General features: G+C 44.1%; 1 protein-coding gene across 1 annotated transcript in view; it reads left to right on the forward strand.

Moving 5' to 3' along the window:
* Positions 1-25,573, forward strand: part of Prep (prolyl endopeptidase) — a 106,560-nt gene that overhangs the window by 29,848 nt on the left and 51,139 nt on the right. Inside the window, exons 5-7 of the mRNA XM_057762967.1 lie at positions 487-696; positions 3,276-3,397; positions 20,721-20,826. Of these exons, the coding sequence (XP_057618950.1) occupies positions 487-696; positions 3,276-3,397; positions 20,721-20,826 (438 nt within the window). The remainder of the gene's footprint in view (positions 1-486; positions 697-3,275; positions 3,398-20,720; positions 20,827-25,573) is intronic.

The raw sequence follows: 25,573 nt of genomic DNA on the forward strand, positions 1-25,573 counted from the left end.
GCTATAAAGACTGATCTCAAATGCTTTGGAGTCCATCCCCAAAGTTACTTAATGGGTACAATTTAATTCTGGTATATGCTATGTATCATAATTTAGTCAGTACTATAAAGGCAGATTTCCCCCTACTTACTCCCTTTAGGGCATAAATAAAATATGCTGCTTGTCCCAGATGAGCTCTGCTTTTAACTGAGCTATCCATTGAATTATAAAAATTTCAAAATGGAAATATCTTAATGGGCATATAATCCAAGGCATCATTTTATAAAGGAAGAAAGTATGACCTAAGGAGGTTAAGGGACCGTATCATCATAAGGGTAATTCCTTCAAGACGTCAGCTGAGCCCAGGTTTGCTCACTGCTAGCTTCCTGTTTCCTTCATTGCCACGTTCAGTCTCCAGGCTATTTCAGGCAGCTTGGTAGTGTGGACGACAACAGGGGACAAGATGAATAGTTATATGCCACATCTGACTACCTTTGTGCCCCGTAGGTTATGCTTTCAGTGAAGACGGTGAATACTTTGCCTATGGTCTGAGTGCCAGTGGCTCAGACTGGGTGACGATCAAGTTCATGAAAGTCGATGGTGCCAAAGAGCTTCCTGATGTGCTGGAGAGAGTCAAGTTCACCTGTATGGCCTGGACGCACGACGGCAAGGGGATGTTCTACAACTCATACCCGCAGCAGGATGGGAAGAGTGACGGTATGTGAACAACGCTTCAGGGAAGCGCGTTATACGAGACCATGAGGCTTCTTATGACTGAAAAGGAAGCGTGTGACCTTTTCACAGTGCCGCAGCATTGCTGTCCTCAAGTACATGCAGTCAAGTTACCAAACATACTCTCACATTATTTACTATTTTATGTTTGGCTCCATTCATTGACTGCATGTGGCCCCAGGTGCAGTGGCAGCCTGGAGGCTGCAGGTAGGTTAGTCATTGTGATTGGTTTAAGAAGGCCGTGTCTCTCAGCTGTTATTTTGTTGTTCCTTTTTTATTTTATTTTTTGGTGTGGTATGTAAAAGTCTATCAGACTGTAATGGAGGGGTTTATGATTGACATAAGCAGTTCATATTGTGCTTTCTACCAGCGTTCCTTTAAGAGTGAGTGTCCTTAAAGATTATAAAGTGTTTTTTACATTTTGGTAATATTTTTTATTGCCCTGATAGCTTAGTACATTTTCACAATGAGAAAATAAAGTTTAGTCTCTTAATAGTCTTTAAAATCAGCAAATTTACATAAATTACTTTATCATGATAGGCAGCTGGTGCCTAACATTTTTTTTAAAAAAAATGCGTTAATTAAAAGGTACACACATAATAATTAATAACTTATAATTAGCAAACCTGTAGTAACACATCATCATTTTTATTTGTTGTTGTTGTTGTTGGATTTTCAAGGCAATCTTTCTCTTTCCTGGTTGTCCTGGAACTCACTCTGTGGACCAGGCCAGCCACGAACTCACAGAGATCCACTTGCCTCTGCCTCCTGAGTGCTGGGGTTAAAGGCGTGTGCCACTCCTGGGTTAGGTGCACCCTTGATGTTATACATCCTGTGTATGTTATGGCATGTTACAGCATGTCTCCCGTGCAGTGTCGCGGGGATGATTTCCAGTGCCTCGAAAGTATTTGAACTCTACCTAGTTCTTTCTCTCTTCCCTGGTGCCTGGCAGCCCCTGATCTTTAATATTTTTTTTTTCCTTTTCAGACAGAGTCTCACTGTGTTGCCCAAATTGATCTTGAACTTATATCTTTCTGTCTTAACCAAGAGGTACAGGAGACACAGGCTTGTGCCACTGTGCTGGGCACACTGGCCTTTTCTGACTGGTTTAGTTCCATAGATGGCGCTATACAGAATATACAGAATATAGCCTCTTCACGTTAGCTCCTCTCCTTAATTCTTTGCTCCCATACGCCATGATTCTTGCCTTTTTTTTTTTTTTTTAAATTTTTCAAAACAGGGTTTCTCTGTGTGGCTTTGGCTGTTGTGTTAGGGTTTATTATTGTTGTGATGAGACACCATGACTACGGCAACTCTTGTAAAGAAAACATTTAGTTGAGGGGGCTCGCTTACAGTTTCAGAGGTTCAGTCCATTTTGATCATGAACGGGGCCACGGCAGCATGCAGGCAGACATGCTGCAGCTGGGAGTGTCACACTGAGGGAAGCTTTAAGCAAGAGATCTCAAAGTCCGCCCTCATAGGGACACACTTCCTCCAGCAAGGCCACACCTCCTCCTAGAGCCACTCCCTTTGGGGGCCTTTTTCTTTCAAGCTACCACAGCTGTCCTGGAACTCACTCTGTAGACCAGGCTGAACTCGAAGTCAGAGATCTGCCTGCCTTTCGAATGCTGGAACTAAAGGCACGCACCACCATGCCTGCCTGTCTCTTTCCTTTGTTCTGGGTGGTTTCCTTGTCTCCGTGGTTATGTGCCAAGTTGCTGTCATAGGTAGATCTCTGTGCAGACGTTGTGATGAGTCCCAAGTAGCACAGCTGCCAGATCTTAGGGTGAGAAACCGCAGAACCATTCTCCTCCAAAGCCTGTGGCATTTGTGAGAGCTCCTGACTGCCCACCAGTGTCTGAGCGCTCTCAGGGCCGGGTAGCTCTGTAGTAGGTACCTCTTGTTGGTTCACACTGCTATCCCAGATGGCAGCAAGTCTTGAGGTTGTACAGCTTCAGTCCCCTAACTTTGTTCTTCATTTTCAGAGCTGTTAGTTATTTTGAATCTTCATGTTCCTCCACGTATACTTTGGAGTCAGTTTGTTCGTGTCTTAGTTTGGGCTCTGCTGGGATAAAGACCATGACCAAAGCAATTTGGGGGAGAACAGGGTTTATTTCACCTTAACACTTCAAGGTAGCACTCTTATCATTGAGGGGAGTCAGAACAAACGAAACCACCAGGACGGTCCCTATCCACGGCTTACTATGCTGGAATCTGGAGTCAGATCCAGAGAAACTGATGGGCTGGTAGACCTGAGCCTTCCGCTCCATGAGCGTGGAGTTTCTCTCTGTGTTAGTTATTTTAGTTCTTTGGAATGGTTTATAATTTTCCTTATATAGACCCTGTACATACTTTGTTAGATTTATAGTGCATTTTCTGGTTGCTATGGTAACAATTCCTCATTCGTTGCTGGTGTGTAGAAGCGTGACTGACCTGCCTGTTAACCTTGTGTCCTGCCACCATACCCTCAACCTTTGAAATGTTCTTAGCCTTGTGTGATGGACGTAGTGGAGATTTTCTTGAAATTGCCAACTGTATATCAGCGAACATGTTTTATTCCTCAGGGACAGAGACATCCACCAATCTCCACCAGAAGCTCTGCTACCACGTCTTGGGGACCGATCAGTCAGAAGATGTTTTGTGTGCTGAGTTCCCCGATGAGCCCAAATGGATGGGGGGAGCCGAGGTACTGTATACTGCGAAATTTCATCCTCAAAGACCTTGTCGCATGGCTCACATATAAATATTCCTGTGATGTGGTAGTAGATGTCCCATAGGTGGCAGAAGTACAAGAATGTTTCTAAAATAGTGCCGTTCAAATTGATTATTAATAATGAAGATGGTAAACCTTTTAACTGTTAATTTCAACATTAAAATCTTTTCTTCTTATTATTTTATTCTTTATCACATTACATCCCAAGTGTGGTTTCTCTCCCTTCCTCCCAGTATCTTCCCCCACCCCAATCTCCTCTCTGCTCCAGACCTACCCACTCCCTCAGAAAAGAGTAGACCTCCCAGGACATCAACCAAATATGGCATACTATGCTACCATAATATCAGGCACCAACTTCATATCAAGGCTAGACAAGGAGACCCAGTAGGATGAAAAGGGTCCCACAAACAGGCAAAAGTGTCAGAGACAGCCCACACTTCCACTGTTCGGGATATTACAAGAACAGCAAGTTACTCAACCATAACACACATGTAGGGACCTAGGTCAGACCCCTGCAGACTCTCTGATCTCTTCGAGCCCACATGAATCCCAGCCAGTTGATTTTCCTGGTGTCTCTGACCCCTCTAGTCCTCCGATCCTTCCTCCCTCCTCCTCTGCAGGACGCCCTGAGCTCTGCCTAACTTCTCTGCATCTGCTCCCATCAGTTGCTGGATGAAGTCTTTCTGGCCTCTTTGATAATGATTCTTCTCAGCTCTGGTTCCAAAGCACTGCAGGGAGGATACACTGTAGGTGAAGGTTTTGTGGCTGGGTTGGTGTCTTAATCCCTCTACTTGAGGCCTTGTGTGGTACAGAAGATGGCCAGCCAGTTCAGGCTCTGTGTCCCCCGTTACAAGGGGTCTTTGCTAGGGTTACTCTTGTAGAATCTGTGGAATTTCCATTGCACTAGGTTTTCACCTCACCCCACAAACGCTCCCCAGTTCTAGTCATTTCAGTATTCCCCAGTCCACCCTCAAAAATTTATTTCCCCTTCTGAGGGAGATTCTTGTATTCCCCCTTGAACTATCCTTGTTACTTAGCTTCTTTGGATCTATAAATTATAGCCTGGTTCTCCTTTACTTTATGGCTGATATCCACTTATGACTGAGTACACACCATGTTTGTCCTTCTGGGTCTGGGTTCCCTCACTCAGGATGATCTTTTCTAGTTCTGTTCTTTGTAAATTTCCTGATGTTATTGACTTTTAACAGCTGAGTAATACTCCATTGTGTAAATGTGTCACATTTTCCTTATCCATTCTTCAGTTGAGGGGCATCTAGGTTGTTTCTAGTTTCTGCTTATTGTAAGTAGGTTGCTATGAACACAGTTGAACCTTGTGGTATGGTAGAGAGTCCTTTGGGTATATGCCCAGGAATGGTATAGGTAGGTCTTGAGGTAGGTTGATTGCTAATTTTTTGAGAAGCCACCATTTTTATTTCCAAAGTGGCTATATAAGTTTGTATTCCCAACAACAATGTCCTCAAGATTGATGCATATTGAAGATTTCCCTTTCGTTTTGATGCTGAGCAAGATTTCACTCTGTGTGCATACATTTTTCTTTATTCATCTATGCAGAGATAACGGGTGGTGGTCTACCTGTAGTATTACCATGATGCTGCTATGAGCATCTAACATTTACAGATAGTAAGTATCTCGTGTACACATGTAGCTAAGCAAATAAAAAGAAAGGCAATTTTAAGGACCTGTGGGCATCCTATTGTCTTTTAGTCAACTTGACTGTGTTAACCTAATGCTTAACATGGTCTGAACCACAGCGTTGAGGAGGAGGTGACTGCTCCATGCATAGACAACATCAAGTCCCTGCACAGATATTAACACGCAGACCACAGCCAGAATTACTGATGGATGGATGGATGGATGGAGTCCCAAACTGTGTATGTCCTTATGAGCACCGTGCAGATTGCCTCTCATCAGAAAGGAAGAGGCCACACAAAATGACAGCAAAGACCATTTAAGGAATGGCAGTACAGGAAGGGTGCTTGTTTGCTACGCAGATGTACTAAGTTGAAATAAATAAACAAACAGGCAGTCAAAGTCCTTTCTTTCCTGTCCCAGGGCCCTGAGAGTCTGTGGGTGCAGGATGTACCAGTGTCTCAGTGTTCGTGTCCCAGGGCCCTGAGGGTGTGTGGGTTGTTGAGGGGGCTGCAGACTGCGTTCCTGCCACCCAGCTCCCGGCCGCCTGGCTAGTTTATGCCCCGAAATAACAACACACAAACTATATTCTTTTAAACACTACTTGGCCCATTAGCTCTAGCCCTTACTAGCTAATTCTTATATCCCGATCAACCCATCTCTAATAATCTGTGTAGCACCAGTCTTACCGGGAAAGATTCAGCATGTCTGACCTGGCGGCTTGCTTCATCACGTAGGCCCTGAGAGGAACTGCCCTGCATCTGAGCTCACTTCCTCTTCCTCCCAGCATTCTGTTCTGTTTACTCCACCCACCTATGTTCTAACCTATGAGGGCCAAACAGTTTCTTTATTAGCCAATGACCTTCCTCCATCATTTTCCCTTTTTCTGTTTAAACAAAAAAAAAATAAGGAAGGCTTTAACTTTAACATAGCAAAATTACATATAACAAAACAGTTATAAAGCAAGAATTACAGTTACAATATTTACATCTACTTTATCTTTTATCATAACAAAGGAAAACTATAACTATAACTAACCATTCTTCAACTCCATCAAAGACTCCAGAAGGATATAATATTACCTAAGTAAACAAGAAATAAGAAACTTCAAACTCTAGAAATGACAGAGACATCTCGCTGTCTGGACAGTCACCCAAAGTTCCTCTGTACTGTTGGGGGATCCATCTTCGGCCTACAGGTCCATAGTATCCAGAGACATTTCCATGAAGCAGGAAATTTTAAAGGCAGTTCAGTCACTATTTGCTGTGTCCTGCAGAATGTCTCGCAGACTCCTTCATGAATCAGGAACCCCAAAAGATCATCTCACCTTTAGGCAAGTTCAGTAGTCCTCTCTCTGCGAGTTCTCTGTGTCCAGTTTATACAATAGTCCAGGCAAGAGCAGGTTCTTACCCAAATGGCTATCAAACTCCATAAGGTGCCTCTTCGATGCCCATCTTCCTTCTTCTTGAAGTAGATTGGTGCTGCCAAGAGCAGATGTGTCTCATTGTCATGAAAAACCCTAAGTTATTAAAGCATTTAAAATGCCATATTCTCTAGCCTTTGAAAGATATGATGAATGCCTGTCGGAAATATATTCACGCACATCTAGAAAATCTAACTAGCATGACTACAAACTTGACTATTATAGATGATTATCTATTAACATCCTATATACATTACATTTTTATATGAACTACACAATCACAATACCTTAATCAAGATCAGAAATACATATACATATAACAAAATTGACCTTAAATTTATGTCAATAAAGTCAAATCCATACCAATGCAAATTATTCATATCTATATCATATCCCCCTTTAAATGTAAAAGAACATTTATAAACAGTATTTGGGAATATGGGTGCAGTTATTTCTCTCCAAACTGCTTCCTGCTGAATGGGGGCACTGTTATTCAGGTCTTTTATGGAATAACCTGTCTGCTAGGTTCATCTCAGTTGGCAGTTGAGCAAAGTAATTTTTTGAGGGTGTTCATAGCAACCTTTCAGGAGGGCGTGGTCTATCATACCATATTGTTATAGAAGTAATCCAAAGAGTCTCATCTTCTGTGAAAACAAAAGAAGAAACTCCTTTCCACAGCATCATGTCCTTAGATCCAAATTTTAAAGTCAAGGTACTTTCAAAATACCTATGTTGGATTAGTTCAGCAGCATTTATAAACAAACATCTTTTAGCAGCTGTTGCTCTTTTCTCAGCATTCAAATAATTCAAAGAGAGCATAATAGCATACAGTATCAAGATTTTCTGTGTATTTTCCATCTTTGTGTGGCTTTATTTTAACTCTATTTCGTTTATTTTTACATTTATTTATTTATTGAGACAAGTTCTCTGTATATCTTTGTCCTGGAATTACTCTGTAGACCAGGCTATCCTTGAACTCTCAGAGATCCTTCTGTCTCTGCCTCCCAGGCATTGGGATTAAAGGTGTATGCTACCACACCTTGAAGTCACAGAGTTCAACTCCAAGGTCAATCTACCTCTGCCTCCCAAGTGTTAGGATTAAAGGTGTGTACTACCACACCCAACTACTTTCTTCCTTTTTTTACTTTTAAGAACTTTAACTTTTAGCCTGCATATATTTTTAACATACTGTAAATCATTTAAACATTTTCTTCAACTTTGAATCTTTCTTTTACTGAATATCTCTCTTTTTGTGACCACATGAGTCTTTAATTTACTGAGCAATAAGGGTAGGATTAAAGCCATGGCTTTGCCAGCTAGATCCAGCCCATTCCTTAGCTTTTAGCCTCATGGCGGAGGTACTGGGTGTAGCCATGTTTTTTTTGTTTTGTTTTGTTTTGTTTTTGGATTTTTCGAGACAGGGTTTCTCCGTAGTTTTTTTTTTTTTTTTTGGTTCCTGTCCTGGAACTAGCTCTTGTAGACCAGGCTGGCCTCGAACTCACAGAGATCCGCCTGCCTCTGCCTCCCGAGTGCTGGGATTAAAGGCATGCGCCACCACCGCCCGGCTTGTAGCCATGTTTATTGCCACAAGTCTATGGCGTTTCAAGGTCCCTGCCAGCAAGCAAGCTGCAACAGTATATCCACAGACAACACTCAAGCCCCCTCTCAAACAGTCAGAGTTTGCCCTGGCAGGATGGCCCAGAAAGCCGGCATTTTTAAACAGCGCAGCTTTTTTCCTGCTACGGCTGAAAACTGAAAAGCATGTGTTCAGCTTTTATCAATACCATTTAAGTGTTTCGTGGCGGGACCTCTTAATGAGTTGCAGGGTTTTGCAGCTAAAGCTGAGTCAGGAAGCCTCTCTTAGATGAGAGCGCTTGCTTACCTCTAGCAAGCAGAGCAGACCCAAGAAATTGCTGCTACCAAGAAAACATGCTTTACTCTATTCTTTCCCAAGCTTTCTCAGGCTTTCTGTGGACTCAGTTGTCCACACGTTGGGCAGCCATTCTGTTGTAGGAGCTGCGGGCCTGCCTTTTGTCCCACCCGGCTCCCACATGGTTAGCTTTATACCTGAAATAACAACACACAAATTGTATTCTTTTAAACACTGTCTGGCCCATTATATCTAGCCTCTTCTAGGCTAATTCTCATGTATTAATTTAGCCCATTTCTAATAATCTGCATAGCACCACTAGGCGCGCTTACCAGGAAAGATTCAGCATGTCTGACCTGGCGGTTTTGTTCATCGCGTCTGCCCTGAGAGGAGCTGCCCTGCATCTGAGCTCACTTCCTCTTCCTCCCAGCATTCTGTTCTGTTTACTCCACCCACCTATGTTCTAACCTATGAGGGCCAAGCAGTTTCTTTATTAGCCAATGACCTTCCTCCATCAGTGGGTGCGGGGTTCACCAGTGTCTCAGTGTTTCTGTCCCAGGGCCCTGAGGTGTGTGGGTTTGGGGTTCACCAGTGTCTCAGTGTTCCTGTCCTAGGGCCCTGAGGTATGTGGGTGTGGGGTTCACCAGTCTCCGTAGTCTGGGGAGCTTGTTGACAGAGAAGATGACTTCTGCGTGTGAGTAAAGTGGGGCGTGGCGTTCATGCTTGGGGTGAGGCTGGAGAAGTGCTGTACGGCAGGCAGACAGGTGGTAGTCACTAGAGTTCATTGCGGTGCAAGTTGAAATCTAATTTCTCTGCTGTCTTCCTGTGCCGGCTCACTTGGGTGTCAGGTGAGGTAGGGAAGGTGTGCTTCCCATTTTAGTTTCCTTATAGCCAAAAAGAAACGAATCAGAGGAAGGGGTGGGGTGTCCCTTGCCCACAGCCATTTGCTGGCTTGGTTTGTGTTGGCTGCTCAACTGTGGCATGTGTCCGGGTGCCAGCTTCCCAGTGGCACTCTTCTTTAGTTCTGGGGCCTCTGCTGTTGTCCCTGGCTAGCCATTGCATCCTCCTGCCATGCTTCTGTTTCCTCCTGGGGTATTTTTGTAAGGTGCGCACCTTTCAGCAGGGATCTGTCAGGACGACTGAGACTAACAGCTTTCTCCGTGGCCCCTTGTCCCACATCTGTGGATCGCCTGGTCCCTGGTCCCTTAGGCTGTGATCACCACCGCTTCTTCACCTGCCTCCCAGGGACCTCAGGCCACCTCTGTTCACAGTCCCTCCTGTGCAGTCACACTGCAGTGCCTTCCTGGGCCCTTTCTGGGCCCCCGGGTGATAACACAAGAAGTCAGCTGTCGTTTGACTGGATGGGAAGATGCTGGCTCTTTGGTGTACGAGATGAAGAGAAGTTGAAGGGCACAGTGGAGGAGAGAGACTGGTGTGTCTTAGGCTAGCTCAGACCTCCCCTGCCAAAAGCTTTATTATTTTTAAGTCACCCATGAACATTTCAGGTTGAGACAACCAAAACCCAAACGAACAAAAATCCCCACGTCCTGAGGCAGTATTCCCAGCAGGGGGTGCTGCAGAGCAAGGAGTGTGGAAAACCATAAAAGCTAGAAGCATGCAGACAGCTGAGTCCCACACTGGGGTCCTCACTCTGTCACACCTTATTCCTGAAAGATTGGGTTTTTTTTGGCAATCCTGAATCTTAATATTTATCACATATAGCCATAAGCTATACATTGATTATACATTGACTTGTGATCCTTTATAATTAAAATATACACACTTGTATACACAATTATACATGTTGCACATATATTCACATGGGAAATTCACACACACACACACACACACACACACACACACACACCAAAACGAGCATGTAGCCTGCCCTGGAGTGTGGTTGGCATTCTCATTGTAGTGATCTGAATGATAATGCCCCCCACCAAGGCTTATGTGTTTTAGTTCTTGGCTTCCACTTGGTGGAACTGTTTGGGAAGGATTAGGAGGTATGGCCTTGTTAGAGGTGGTGTGTCACTGGGGGTGACCGCAGTCACTCTCTGTCTTGTGGATTTGATGTATGCTCTCGGCTTCAGCTCCAGCACACCTGCTTGCTGTCATTCTCCCTTCCATGATGGGCATGGACTCACCCTCTGAAACTCTAAGCCTCCAATTAAGTGCTTTGTTTTTTAACTTGCCTGGCCATGGCGTCTCTTCACAGCAACAGAAAAGTATCCAAGACATCCATTCTAGTGACACTCCAATAGAGAGAGGTGGTTTAATCTTTCCCAGCAGGTACCAAAGGCAAATAGCTTCCTGGTGGGACTTTAGCCCACTTCCCCTTCTTCATGCTTGATTGCCTCTGGTTGAGTTTGTGCGGGTCCTGTGTGCTGTCCCAGTCTATATAAACTCATATGTGCATCAGCCTGCTGTGTTGTCCACCACCCAGGCTCCTACAATCTGCTGATGGGTGGGTAGATGTGGGGGAAGGACTTAGGAGGAGGTGGGAGAGGAAAGAATATGATTCAAAATATACTGAATGAAAAAAGTTTGAATAAATATCATCAATTTTTAATAATTCTGAGAATTTTATGCGTGCATGTAATATATTTTCATCATATCTACACACTACTTACACACACATCTTTTTCCCACTTGTTCCACCCCTCCCAATTGCGTGTCTTCTTGCTTTTTTTTTCTTTTTAATAACTCACCGATTTAGATTTGTGCTGCCCATACATTCATGGATGTGGCACCCACAGTCCACCAGAGTGTGGTCAGCCTACTAGGGGATACACCCTGGATGAAAAGTGACTTTCCCTTCCTTGGAAGCTATCAATTGTTAGTAGCTCCTCAGGTATGGATGGCGACTTGACTCTGTGAAGGTTCTGTGCTGTTCCCCTGAGTCAGTGGGTGCTTCAGTCCTGCCCTGACCAGAAGGCACTGTCTGGCTCCTACTGTCTTCCCGCCCCTCTTCTGCAGTGGTCCCTGAGCCTTAGGGAGGGTGTGGCTCCATTTGTGTCTGGGCACTCCACTGAACTTGCACTTGGGACTTTGACCATAGACTTTTTGAATTAACCATCACCACCGCACAGAAAACAACCCAGCCTCTTTCCAGTGAGGTCTGAGAGCTGCATTAATCTGCGGGTATTCAGATAGGAGCTCAGAGGGCAGTTTGACTGTGTCCATTTACAGCTGTAGTTTCTGCTGTGGGTCCTATGACTTCCCCAACCATTGGTTCTTTAGAGTGCCGGGCGTGCATTTCCTCCTGAGGAATGAACCTTAAATTCAGTCAGTTGGTTACCCATAGCATTCTTGCTGCTCCTGCAGCCATGGGCACATCTCACAGGCTGGTTGTTATGCAGCCCAGAGTTGAACAGCTGGGTAAGACTGTGATGGCTTCATCACCCAGCAGATCCCTTCACTGCACACACACCCCAGTCACCATGCTGATTATTACAAGGGGGAATCTCGGTAGGGCCACCAGGGAGGCAGAAGGGATCAGACACCAAGGTAGACAGCCTATATGTGGGCAAGCGAGAAAGCCATACTCTCCCTTGGAAAGCAGCTACTGGTGGGAACACCGTCCCATAGTGGAGGTTAAGTGTCCCCTTTCTGAAGTGCTTAGGACCCATGTCCTTGAGATGTAATGTTTTTACACTTAATGTGACACTTTGGCGATGGGACCTTGTCTAGTTTGCCTTTCTGCTGCTGTGATAAACACTAAACCCAGGGAAGGGAAGGGCTTATGTCCTTTATCAAAAGGGCAGAAACTCATGCAGGAACCTTGGGCATAGACCTTGAAGAAGCTGCTCACTGGCTGCTCTAAGACTCATGTTTAGTTCCATGAACAGTTCAGTGAGCTTGGGCTCACCTGCCCTGGGATGGTACCATCCACAGTGGGTGGGGCTCTCATAGACAGTTAACAATCAGGAAAATGCCCCACTGTTTGCCCACAGCCAGTCTGATTTCCCAGATGTGTCAGGTTGATACCAGGATGCGGCATCACAGGACCCAAGTCCATATTAATGTTGTATAACATGTGCATTGCTAAAAGTTAGTTTTTAATGTGCCTGTACGTTGACTGCAAACTGTCACTTGAGCTCGGGGTGGATTTTTCTGTTTGTGGTATCATAGCATCAGCATCCCAACACACATTTGTCACAGTGCATGTGTGGAAGTCAGAGAACAACTATCAGGAGCTCCTGCTGTCCATTGTGGTGGTAGTACTCAACCCTCCTAATGCCATGACCCTTGAACACCGCTCCTCATATTGTGGTCACACCCCCACCCACCACCACCACCATACAATTATTTTGTTGCTACTTGATAACTGTAATTTTGCTTCTATTATAAATCATAATGTAAATATCTCAGTATGCAGAATATCTGACACATGACCCCAAAGGGGTTATGACCCACGTGTTGAGAACAACGGCGTTACAGGTTCTAGGGACCAAACTCAGGTTATCAGGCTTGCTCAGCTCCCATCTTCATCTAGTGAGCCTTCTTGCCAGCTCTGATTGTGGATTTTTAAGCTAGAAATGATCGGCCTGAATAGCTGGCTGACCCTTTCTCTGATTCATGTTAGCACTCAGTAAGGGAGGAAGGAAAGCAAACGGTAGATTCTTGAGTAACCAAGCTTGTCTACCAGGAAAGAATAAAGGATGGATTAGAGCGTAAGTGGTGCTACCTTGTCAAGAGCTGCATTATTTTATTTTAAATAGGTTTTGTTTGTCCGCCCCCATGCCACCATTCTAACTTACCAGGCAGCATTTCAAATGGTGTTTGGATAGATTCAGGCTCTCCTGAACTGTAGTAGTGTACTATCTGGGGAACACTGGCTAGCCTGCCATATGGCTGCCTGTCAGAAATGCGTAGGAATGCGTAGGTTGGTCGTGCACACTTGCATGCGTGGCTGCTTATCCGCCCAACACTGCCTCTTATGCCATCCATGAATCCTATCTGAGAGCTCATCATTTGCATGTAGTTTGGCATATAAACGTTTTCCTTAATTAGGGGTTGGAAACATGCTCAATATCAAAGTGATGTTGTTATGATTCAAAGCTGATATAAAAGGAATCCAATAAAGTTGGTAGAGATTGCTGCTCTGAGAGGAATGTAATTAACTCTGGAAGCTGTTAAAAATCCATTTCCGTCCTTCTGTGTTTTCCAGTTTCAGGTGTCAGTGCTTTCCCTACACCTTTTACACACACAGTTCTGTGACATACAGAACAAAGTACCGTCCTTATCTTGGAGAAATGCCCGTAGACGCGAGTGAAAATAAACTTTCTCATCCTCTTTTCTAAGTAGATAAAATTGAGATTTTATGTCCTGTTTGGGTGCTAACATGGGCTGGGTGTCTTGAGTCCAGGAACTCCAGTAGCTTGAATTCTTCTGTAATTAACGTATGATGAATTGTTGTGTATGCAAAAGTGGGGTGTTTGTCCTGTGTGTGATGTTAGTGTAGATATTTTTGTACATGAATGATCAGGAGTTTAAAATAATAACCGTTTTTCTGTTAATTTCTCCTTTACTCTGAGACTCAGGTAGAAAGACTTGCTCATTTAGGTCTTTTGGGAAAACCCAGCTACCCTGACCGTGATTGTGTTAAGACTGATAATAGCTAAATTCTTCATCTTTAGATTTTTCTTGGTGCTAGGAGTGAAAGTCATATGGATTAATTTTTAAAAACACACCAATGCCCTATTCTGCCTGCCGAGGTGGACACTGAGAACGAGTGCATTGCATACAGCCTGAGTGTGCACTAGATAGCTCTCTGGTGGTGGTCCCTGATGCTTAGGATAAGCAGTTGTAAGGATGGACAGTTTGAACCAACTGACTCCTCCCTAGAATCGTGGACGTCTTTCCCCAAAGCATTCTGGGATGCTTTTCACCGTTTCCTCCATTAGTTGCTCCTCTCTTGCTGTCATACTTGATACTTCAGGTTACTCGTGTTCAACGGTGTGGCTTATCCTTGTCTGTCTGTCTGTCTGTCTCAAGCATCTTATCATGAGCTCTCAAAAACCCCGTCCTTATTTTCTGTGTATTCTAGAATTGAGTTCCATGGCAGCCACTGGATAGCCCCTCAGTAGTATTGGTTGAGTAGACACATCCTCAGCCCCAGCTCCCCTGAGTCTATGTTTAGTGGTTTGTCTTTGGGAGAGAAAATAGAAAGCTGGCTAAAACCTGGATGATCCTACTAAAAATAGCCACCATTGGTCACACTGGAGCCCGGTTTACCCTCATCCACTCTGGGCAAAGGAATAGACTTGATTATCAAAAAGGTTTTGCTTGTGAATCTCACTGTAGTCACACCAGGATCCCCCTTTTGTTGGTGGTTTATCCGGGAAACTATAACCAAAGCAAGCCAAGTCTTTCTCCTTGTTGGGGGCTGCAGTGCTAATCCCGTGAAGGGCAGTGCACAACTGGGAAAGCCCGGACAAGAGAAAGGTGCCAGGAAACAGGTTTCCTAAGCTTGAAGGAGGAGGGCAGGTGGCTATTTAGGCTCTGCGTCTGTTTCTCAAATATCCTGATTGATGATAATGAAAACCTTTTACCCATAAATCACTAGATGTTGTTTAGCTCATCTGTAGAACTCCATATTTTTTGTACAGCTAGACATTTCCCTCTGTCTACATATTTTCATATACAGATACCAGCAGGTTGTTATTTTTATTATTCCTTAGTTATTTTCTAGTTGTACTGTCAGTACTCTAAATGTAAACCAGATGACGTCACAGACTAGGCTGTCAGCATGCTGGCATATTAAATTTTATAGTAGTAAGAATGGTGACTTCCAGCTTTGATCCCTACCGATAGTGTCAGAAAAGAAAGTAGATCTAATATCAGCAGACAACTCTGTCTCATTTATAGTGATATTCTTGGGGGTTTGCTTGTGTTAATGTTTTATCAAGAAAAAAGTGACGATGACTTTAAGTGAATTTTGCTTAAAATGTTGTAAAATAAAAGGTATGAAAACCAAAAAGTTGGGAATTCCATGTCTCTTAATTGGTAAGATTAATGTTACCATCTGTCTTTTGCTCAGTGTTTTTAGTCGGCCTGCTTGTAGAAAGCAGGTTACTTTAGCCATTATCTTACTGCTGAAAACAGGGATACTTTGTAGCAGGGGCCCTTGGTCATCTCAGGGAGCCATGGGCTGGTTCTCTTGCGCCTTGTTTTCCTATTCTCTGGCTTTTAAAGAAAGTTAGATTTTGCATTAGAGTCAGAAAGACCTTCATGTGAGAGTGTTTGTCTTCTCAGTGATCTCTAAAAATAAATCATCTTTAAAATTGTCTTAAAATAGTCTAAGAGGATAATATCTGTTGTTACTGGTTAATTTTTAGTGGAGAAAAGTAGTTTCTAATCTGTACATTCTGAGAAAAACAGAAAATAGGTGATTTTAAGGTTGCCGGCTTGAATGTTGAAAATGCAAAGGTGTTTTCCAGTTAAGCAAATTTTTGTGGTTCTGAAGATCTCGGAATTGTGATGATCCAGGAGGAAGGTGCCCTGGGACTCCTGCCTCAGATTAAATAGGAAGCGCTGTGACTAGTAGTGTGTCAGTGCTGAGGAGAGTGCTTGGGATGCTTGGGATGGGCTCGTAGCAGCTGCTGCCCAGGTCTGGCCTCTTGCAGGAATGTCGCTGTTATCTCAGTTGACTGAGGTCCTCCAGCCGAAGTGGACATGGTTTGTGATTGAGGTGCCATGACTTAAGGAGCAGGCTGTACAGGTTCTGTCCACGTTCAAAGGGCAGGAGAACAAAGATGTGAGCCAGTGTTAAGGAGGCTGCTTTGGGTGATAGTTAATAGAATTATAATTGTGGATTTCTGATGCTCTTAAAATAGGACAGTCTAAAACTGTGGGACTAAAAATCTGAACATTAGCTCGTTAGCTTTCTTATTTAAAAGCTGAGAGGAAATAAAATGTGTGACTTTCAAATCATTCTGAATGAAAAAGAAAAGTTCACAAAGGGTTGATTGTGAGTTGTTACAGTGTACATCTGTGCGGTCCTAGCACTCTGTGAGTGGAGACAGGCATTGTCACAGTGTACATGTGTGTGGACCTAGCACTTGGTGAGTGGAGACAGGCGTTGTCACAGTGTACATGTGTGTGGTCCTAGCACTCTGTGAGTGGAGACAGGCGTTGTCACAGTGTACATGTGTGTGGTCCTAGCATTTGGTAAGTGGAGACGTGGAGACAGGCGTTGTCACAGTGTACATCTGTGTGGTCCTAGCACTTGGTAAGTGGAGACAGGCATTGTCACAGTGTACATGTGTGTGGTCCTAGCATTTGGTAAGTGGAGACAGGCATTGTCACAGTGTACATGTGTGTGGTCCTAGCATTTGGTAAGTGGAGACAGGGGTTGTCATAGTGTACATGTGTGTGGTCCTAGCACTCGGTGACTGGAGACAGGTGTTGTCACAGTGTACATGTGTGTGGTCCTAGCATTTGGTAAGTGGAGACAGGCGTTGTCACAGTGTACATGTGTGTGGTCCTAGCATTTGGTAAGTGGAGACAGGCGTTGTCACAGTGTACATGTGTGTGGTCCTAGCATTTGGTAAGTGGAGACAGGCGTTGTCACAGTGTACATGTGTGTGGTCCTAGCACTCGGTGACTGGAGACAGGCGTTGTCATAATGTACATGTGTGTGGTTGTAGCACTTCTTAAGTGGAGACAGGAGGATCAGGAAGGAATTGAAGGTCACCCATGGATGCCAGCCTGAACTACATGAGGTACTGTATCAAAAAATCTATATTTTTACTAGAGGGCTGAGGTTGTAACTAACTAGTGGCACCTATGCTTAGTGTGGATGAAGCCCCCAGGGCCAATCCCCAAAACAGGAACAAAGAAAAAAGAAGAAGCAGGATGAATAGAACACTTGAAAGAATTGATAACTATGGCTTGTAAAACTTCAGAGTCTCGGATTGGATATTGAAAACCAAATTATGTCTTATTCATTTTAAGTAGGCGCACTGGACATTGGGGTGTTCATCACTGGCCGCACCGGTGTATATGGTTCTAGTCTCAGCTCCTGCCCCACAAGGCTGGAGAGCACAGCGGGAGAGATCAAACGGCAGCTCGCAGAACTTGGTTGGCAGAAAGTTGGGACTGATGTGTGTGGATCATTCTTATTGTCGCCCCAGCCTTCTGTCCCATGGTGTTTTAGGGACCGCAGCACGGGGATGAAGAAAAGCGCCAAAGAGACTGTAGCTACTAGAGTCTGTGGAGTCAGGTGCTGAAGGTAGGGACGTCCCACAAAGGGTCATGGGGTGACTTGAGGGTCCCCTGTGGATTCAGCTGTTTATGAGGAGTTGTGTGCACTGAATGGTGCTTCCTGATTCAGGCTCAGCACAACACTCAGGAACTGTGAACTGATACCTGCTAAAGGCTTGACAGGCTGGTGACCACGCTCTGACACAGTTAACAAAGCCTGAGCACCCAGGGGTGTGGTGCGCCCTAGAGAGGCCACGCTTTCCCAGTCAGGCTGCGACCCCAGCCAGTGAGGCTGGAGAGCAAGCCTGGATGGAGCCAGCTGGTTTGCCAGGAAATTAATTGACTGAAAACATTTTATAGTAAGATTAGAAAGAAGAAAAAACTCCAGTGTTCCGCATGCCCAGAATCTAATTCAGAAGTCAATACACGTTTAATGAAGCAGAATAATGTGACCTCAAGCCAGAAAAAGCCTTAATCATAGGAACAGATTCAAAAATGGCAAATGACTTAGCAAATATTTTTTTTTTTAAATTATCGGATTAGTTTACAGAGGCTCTTAGAAAATGTTAGACAGGACTGAGTGAACACAATGTCTATTTGAAATGTCAGGATAGAGACAAGGGTGTTCTTAAAATGTAAAGGAGGTGAAAAAAGAAAAAAAAAACTGTTACATTTGATAAAATATACAAACCCGCAGATCCAAGAAGTGCAGTGAATCCAAGTACACCGTTACAGCCAAGACTGTTGTAATTGACTTGCAAATGCATGGAAGTAACAAGAAAGTAGTAAAAGCCTCCAGATAATAAAACACTCACTACATGTAGATTAATAAAAAGCAACAGCCAGGCAGTGGTGGTGCTCGCCTTTAATCCTAGCACTAGAGAGGCAGAGACAGGTGGATCTCTGTGAGTTCGAGGTCAGTCTGGTCTACAAGAACTAGTTCCAGGACAGCTAGGACAGTTTCACAGAGAAACCCTGTCGGGAAAAACAAAACGAAAAAGTGACACCTAATGACAGTTCTAAGCAGTGACTGCAGTGACTCCCCATGCCAAGACACCTCCCTGTGGGGCCTGCCCTGGTGCTCTTTTTAAGACTACAGACCTTTGTCACGTGTCCTGCCTCCTTTGCTATGATTTCTCCCTGTTGCTCATGCCATTTGTATGTGAGTAATGGGTGGTATAATCCCATACTTATGTGTTTGTCTCCTTTGTTAGCTGTGACATTTCCTGAGTTGTTCACTGATACATCTTTATCATATAGAAACAAAACGTAGACATGAGCTTGTATACAGACCTTTAGACTATGCCTATGGAATGACCAAATAAAAGAATAATAATTGGAAAGTATAGCAGGGTTCTCTGGGGAGCAAGGACCAGCAGTGTGTGCATATGTGTGTTTTTATAAAGACAAAGTATTTTAACAAATAGCCTTGTTACTGTGGAGGCCTGCCAGTTCTGGAAATTGGGAATTCTGGGAAGAGTAGTCCTTGAGCCCTGAGCAGTCTGCTTCTTGTTCCGTTACCACCCTTGGCTGGTTGAACAAGGGGCAGCACATTGTGGAGGGAGGTATGCTTTGCTCCATGTCTACTCCTTTAAACACAACTCCACTTAAGAGCTGCCCTCACAGAAGCATCTGGATCACTGTTCAGCCAAATATCTGGGCACCACAGCTCAGCCAAGTTGACATAAAGTTAACAACCATAACAAGATTGTAGAGCTACCGGGATTGCAGACAGTGCAGCCGGATAATGGCATAAATTGGTACAACCATCTAATCAACTTCAGGATATGCACACCCAACAACAGATTACTTCTGTTTTAGAATCTGGGAAACACTATAGGTCACAAATATGGTTAAGATTTTTTTCCCTAAAAGATTTATAGTATGAAGGAAATGGAAACAATGTAAATATTTAGTAATAGGGAGAAGGATTAGTTGGGTGGCGTCCCTAGACTGAATGTAGAACATTAAGATTTATATAAACAGATTTATATAGACCAGTGCAAGCTAGTTGTCAAAAAGATATTATGTGACAAATGAGTTACAGAAGGATAAACCTAGGTTGATGTTGCTCACATCAGGCCTGGCAACTCAGAACAACAATCTGTTACTTGTTGAATTTTCTTTTTAGGTTTATATCATAGGTTTTCGCTGTGATTCTTTTCACTCCCCATAGGTATGCTTTTGCATACTTGGAATTTCCAGAAGCCAAGGCTCCTTACCTCTGATGTTGTGGTAGAATTGACTGAGGAAATCCATGAAGAGCCATCAGGAGAGCTATGCAGATGTAGCCCTTGGACTGCCAGACGAGCATCCACTCTGCCCGTCCTCACTCATTTAGAGCCATCGCTCTTAAAATGGGTAACCCGAGAACAGACGTGTCAGTGTTCAGAATAGCAAATTACGTGTTCTTACCTCATAGACAAGAAATTTGGAGGGGCTGGAGAGATGGCTCAGTGGTTAAGAGCATTGCCTGCTCTTCCAAAGGTCCTGAGTTCAATTCCCGGCAACCACATGAGGTTGCTGTAATGAGGTCTGGTGCCCTCTTCTGGTCTTCAGGCATACACACAGAAAGAATATTGTATCCATAATTAATAAATAAATAAATGTTTTTTTAAAAAATTGGATAAAAATCACTATATTCTGTTCTCCTAATGGGACTTCTACTTAAATACCTATCTTCTTTCTTTTTTAAAGCAACTTTATTCTCAGATCCTGAGTTTGGGGTGAAGATACATTCACTTTTTTCCTAAGCATTTGTTAGAATTAGATGTGAAGTATCCTCCACGGCCTCTTGGTCCCCAGCTGCTGGGGCTATTTTGAGAGGTTGTAGGTCATCGAAGGGGTGTGGCCTAGCTGGAGGAAGTGTGTCATTGCAGGGTGGGCCTCGAGGTTTGTAGTCCATCCTGGCTTCCCGTCTGTGTCTGTTCCCTCACCTGTCGGATGTGAACAAGCTTCTGCTGCATGTGGTCCTCGTCATGGCAGACTGTAACCCCTTAAGCCGTAAACTCGGATTAGTTCTTTCTACCCCGAGGAGCTTCTTGTCAGCTGTTTGGTCATAGTGATGGGAACAGTAACACCCACTGCACAGGCCGCTAAACAAGTCCACGTTACTCAGCCCCCACACTGTTGTCTCTTTGTAGCTCTCGGATGATGGTCGCTACGTCTTGTTATCCATCTGGGAGGGATGTGATCCGGTAAACCGACTGTGGTACTGTGACCTCCAGCAGGAATCCAACGGTATCACTGGTAAGTTATTGAAGATGGATGTACTTCCCCTAGGATGCCCCATTAGAAGGGTGGTGTGTCAGTCTCGCAGTTGACTCTGCGCCAGCCGTCTTCCTCCTACCACGTCATCTCAGGTCATGCAGATGTTTGTGCTATTGCAGTGATAAGGGCAAGTGAGGTGAAGCTGGCTATCTGAATTTCCCATGTAGATGGGGGTTTAGCGTGTCTTCTGCACCTGCTGGTGATGAAGTCCTGTGTGGTGAGGAGACACAGGCACCTTGACCTCTAGCAGTTTATAGTCATAGAGTTCTTGGAATGCAAACTGTTCCAGGCATGTGGCTAATACAAAGGTGGGTATTTACCACATTAACAGGTAATCACATGGTGGCCCCTCCCGAACTGTGTACACAGTGACAGCCCACTTTTGCTTTCTGAAGCCTCATATGTCACCACAGTGAGCGCAGAACCAGCCTATTAAAAATTGAGGGCAGTCACTGGGCAGATGGCACCGGCCTTTAAGCCCAGCACCCGGGAGGCAGAGGCAGATGAATCTGTGTGCGTCTGTGGCCAGCGTGGACTGATGCTGATTTGAAAGGTGATCTGCTATACTAAGATCAGGCATTTAAGTCGTCGGCTCCATAATTTACGATGTTGAAGTCTGACCAGCCCTGAAAAGTTCTCGCGTAAGCTGACTACTAGATCCAGGTGCCTAAGAAATTAAGTGTAAAATACGGATTATTTCAGAGAGGCTTCACACGGGATTCCAAAATAAACCATTCTAAATACAATTCTGAATAATTTATGTGTCTCGCTGTGATAGTGTTCAACATTCCGATACAAAGATAATTCCTTCTGATTGGGTATTACATCATTTAACCTGCTGAGCAAAGGTCAGCCGTGCAGCAGGAGGGTCAGTAATTTATTACATCAGTAATAAATGCATACATAGTAAAGCTATTTTATTTGAAAAGGCAGAGACACCTATTTTAGCCTCAACTACAGCCAGCACATGGTGTTCCCATTCTTTGTACGGAGCAAGCTGCTACCCACAGTTCTTCACTGGGTCTCTGTAGGACTGAGAAACCTCTGGAGATTGCACCCAAATGAAACTCTGTGCCTGTCCTTGCCCACATCCTGTGTTTCTCAGGTGGTAGAAGGATTTGGGCTTCCCCTGGTTTCTTAAAAGTCCCAGGAATAGGGCTCCTTCTCAAGAGACAGGTGTTTTGCATCTTCTGTTTATAACTTCATCTTGTCTTTACATCATTAGGTAGGCTTGTGCTGTTAAGGATACAGGCTAACAAATTAAAAAGCACAAATCGCTCAACCTCCAATAGGTAAGGAAGCTCCGTCTACTTGTTTGTACATTGAGCTGCAGTCGCTAGGCCCATGTTAATACCAGATAGCAGTGTTGTGTTTGTGAGGTAGGTGGCCCATGCAGGTGTGTAGAGAGAAGCTGAGATGGGGTGGGGAGAGAATGAATAGGAAGGGGACTGCTGCAGGGGGTTGACTTATGTGGTCGTAGGAACCATTCAGGCACGTGTGAGCACTGTGGGGCCAGCTGTCAGGACGGTCCGACAAGCTGATGCCACTGTCCCCAAGTGGATTGTCTTCTCTAGGGAAGCCTCATGGTCAACCTTTGACTTTTGAGTTGTTGAGCAAGGCCCTTGCTTTGTCAAGAACAATATCCTGTGCTTTCTTTTACCTCTGCAAACACCCTGGCAGGAACACCTAAGGTAGTGCGTTGGGTTAACTAGAGGCGTGAGGCTGGCCAGAGCAGTAGAGCAGACGGCTCTGTGGCACTGACCTTAGTTCAGTTTCCATAAGGTTGCTGAGCTGGACAGTTCAGAGGTCACTGAAAGCAGGTCATTGTGCCCTCCTCCTCTCAGAAGCTCGCTGACTTCTGAGTGATTGGCAGGGGGAGTGGAGCCAAGCTGTGAGCTGCTTAAGAATGCGCTTTCTGCAGTGATAGCTGCAAGTTCCTGAGTAGTACAGGGCCTACCATCTCTTTTATTTTATTTAGTAAATTTTTCTAAAGATTTTTTTTTTTGTGTGTGTGTGTGTGTAGGGGTGTTTTGCCTGCATGTTTGTCTGTTCCAGTAGAGGATGTTGATCCCCAGAACTGCAGTTATGGACAGTTGTGAACCACCGTGTGGTTGCTGGGAGTCCAACTGGAGTTCTTTGGTAAAAAACCAATGTTCTTTACTGCTGAGTGACCTCTCCAGCCTCAGCTTTCATAGTCGCTGCTTCACTAGCCTTTCTGCTTTGTGAATAGCAGAAACCCCATAGTGGTTGGGTTGACCTACTGAGCTGCTCAGTTTCATACATAGGCTCAAAAGTCACTTGCAAGGGGCAGGGGTGGCGACATCTTGTTTGTTATTTCATAGTAATCACTGGTTCACTGCGGATCAGTCACATGGCTACAGTTATTTAAAGAAGCCGTGTAGTTGTTCCTTGATGTCCCTGTGACTTGGATTCCAGGACTCAGTCCTGGCGGACACCAGAATCCACCTCCCACATCTGTCTGTGTTTCACATCCTCTCTAGATTACTGATAAGAGCTAAGACAGTATGAATGTGATACAAAGTCGCTGTTCTGGATCGTCTAGGGCTAGTGGCCCGGTCTAATGTTAAGTAGAGATGCAGTTTTTCTTTGGTGTCTGTTCAGTTTGTCTAGTTGAGTCAGGGACTGTGAATCGCACAGCAGTGAAGTGCTGTACTGTGTGTGCTCGGCTACTGAAGGGATTAAATCAACGTAGCCTCTGCGAAGGAGACGGCAGATGGGAATGGTGATTGTGAAGGTGCTTACATGGTTCACTGTAGTTACAGCTGAGTATCCTGATTGGAAGATTGTTTTTCCCTTTCAAGATTTCCATGTCTGCAAATGGAAAAAAACATACCTGTTTACAGGGAATTAATTATAAGCAGTAGTGAAAATGCAGAGAAAAGGGTGACTAGGGTGTGGGTCATGGCATATAGAAGGCTCCGTCCTTCCTTCTTGCTTTTCCTTGACAGAGTGGGTTTTTGGAATCACAGTACTTTCGTTTTAGATAACAGCATAGTAGGTTAAGGGCATATTTAGAGGGGTTTTGTTTTGTTTTGAACTCCTAAAATCAGCTTACTCTAAATACAAGTTTTGGTATTGTGTTTACTGCCCCACTGATTCATAATCAGAAGAGTTCTCCGTGTGTGCCTCTGTGGACGACTGGTGGGAAGGGTCTCAGGGTTTGTGTCTGATTGGTAAGAATGAATACCTCACTCTCTCACTCTTGCTTCTTATCTTGCTCCTTGGCTACTTTAGTCATGCTATTTAAAAGGAAGGAGAGCCATTGGATTTAAATGTACCTACCATTTACCTCAAATGTGGCTGAATTAGTCAAGAAAATATGATAACTAAAAATTTATCATGGAATTTATTTAACATGGAATTAAAATAAAAATCTCTGTGTTACCTGAGTAAAACCTGAGTATTCCTTTTGATAAGTTTGAACCACAAGGACAGAAAAATTAAATATTAAGACACTACAAAGTTGCCTACCTTAAGAAGTGAAAAGTTCACTTCAGTGAGCTGCATGAACCTAGACCTCGTCTTTCACCCTCTGATTGTGTGTGTGTGTGTGTGCGCGCGTGCATATGAACAGCGCTTGATGGTCTCCTGATAGCTGCACCAGCTTATGGCAGATAACTAGTTAAGGTCCCTTAAGAGACCCATGTCCAGGTACCCTGTCTGATAAGCCTTCCTCCTTCTGTGCTAATAATAAAATCCATATTTATGCTATGTTTTTTCTTAAACTTTTGAACCCTTTATATTAGATATGTCATGAAAATTGTGCATTAATTCATATAACCCAATGGCTTAGAGAACTCATCATTTTTAAATTATTGATTATAAATATAGACTTTTCTTAGGAAAATGACTGTATGCCTCAGTAGAGGAAAATTAGATTTTAAGAGATGACTTAAAGTCATTCTGTTCAGAGTCATCATGTTCCATTTTCATCACTTGAAGAATGCTGGGGTAATTGGGGTACTAAATGCTGCATTTGTAATGTTTCCGGGGAGCAGGTTCAGAGCTGTGCATGCAGATCCCCTGAGTAGCACTTTCTCTCCCCAAGGGGCTTGCAAGCCAGATTTGCTTCACAGCAGCCTTTAAAAACACAGGTGTATATGAAGGAAGAGTGATGGAAGAAAGATAAATAACACTAAGCATATTTTTAAAAGCTACAGACGCCGTGTTATTTTATGTTATTTAAAGTTACTTTGTGTGTGTAACTTAAATGAAATTACGCCGCCAAGAGCCATAGACCATCTAGTGAAAATCCTTCTAACAGCCATGGAAAACCTCCTGTAGAGTGGCTGGCTGGGGAAGTCCGAGAGTTTTCCCCAAAATATAGCTGCTCTTGCCCTTGGTGGCCTCCCAGAACTTGAAGGTAAGTACCTGTGGGTGTAGGACTTGAAGGAACAGATCTGGACCTGAGCCTGAGGTCTAGCTCTCATGGTTAGGAAGGAGCTCTGCAGGCTGCCGAGGGAGAGGGCAGTAAATAGTCCTGCCCAGCTGTGAGACCCCTGAGTCACAAGAGTGACTGGGCCATTCAGTAGGAAGGAATTCCTGCCTTTTACTGTTAACTTAGCCAATTACAAATGGTTGCTTAAGTCATAGTCACTTTGTCAAACCAGTGTAATTTCTAGCTACATTTTAAATACTCCCTGTATTCAGAGATTAGTGTAGCCCTCACATCCCACTAAAGAAACTTATTTTTGCAGCAGACAGA

This window comes from Chionomys nivalis, chromosome 2, assembly GCF_950005125.1.
Source record: "Chionomys nivalis chromosome 2, mChiNiv1.1, whole genome shotgun sequence".
Lineage (NCBI taxonomy): Eukaryota > Metazoa > Chordata > Mammalia > Rodentia > Cricetidae > Chionomys > Chionomys nivalis.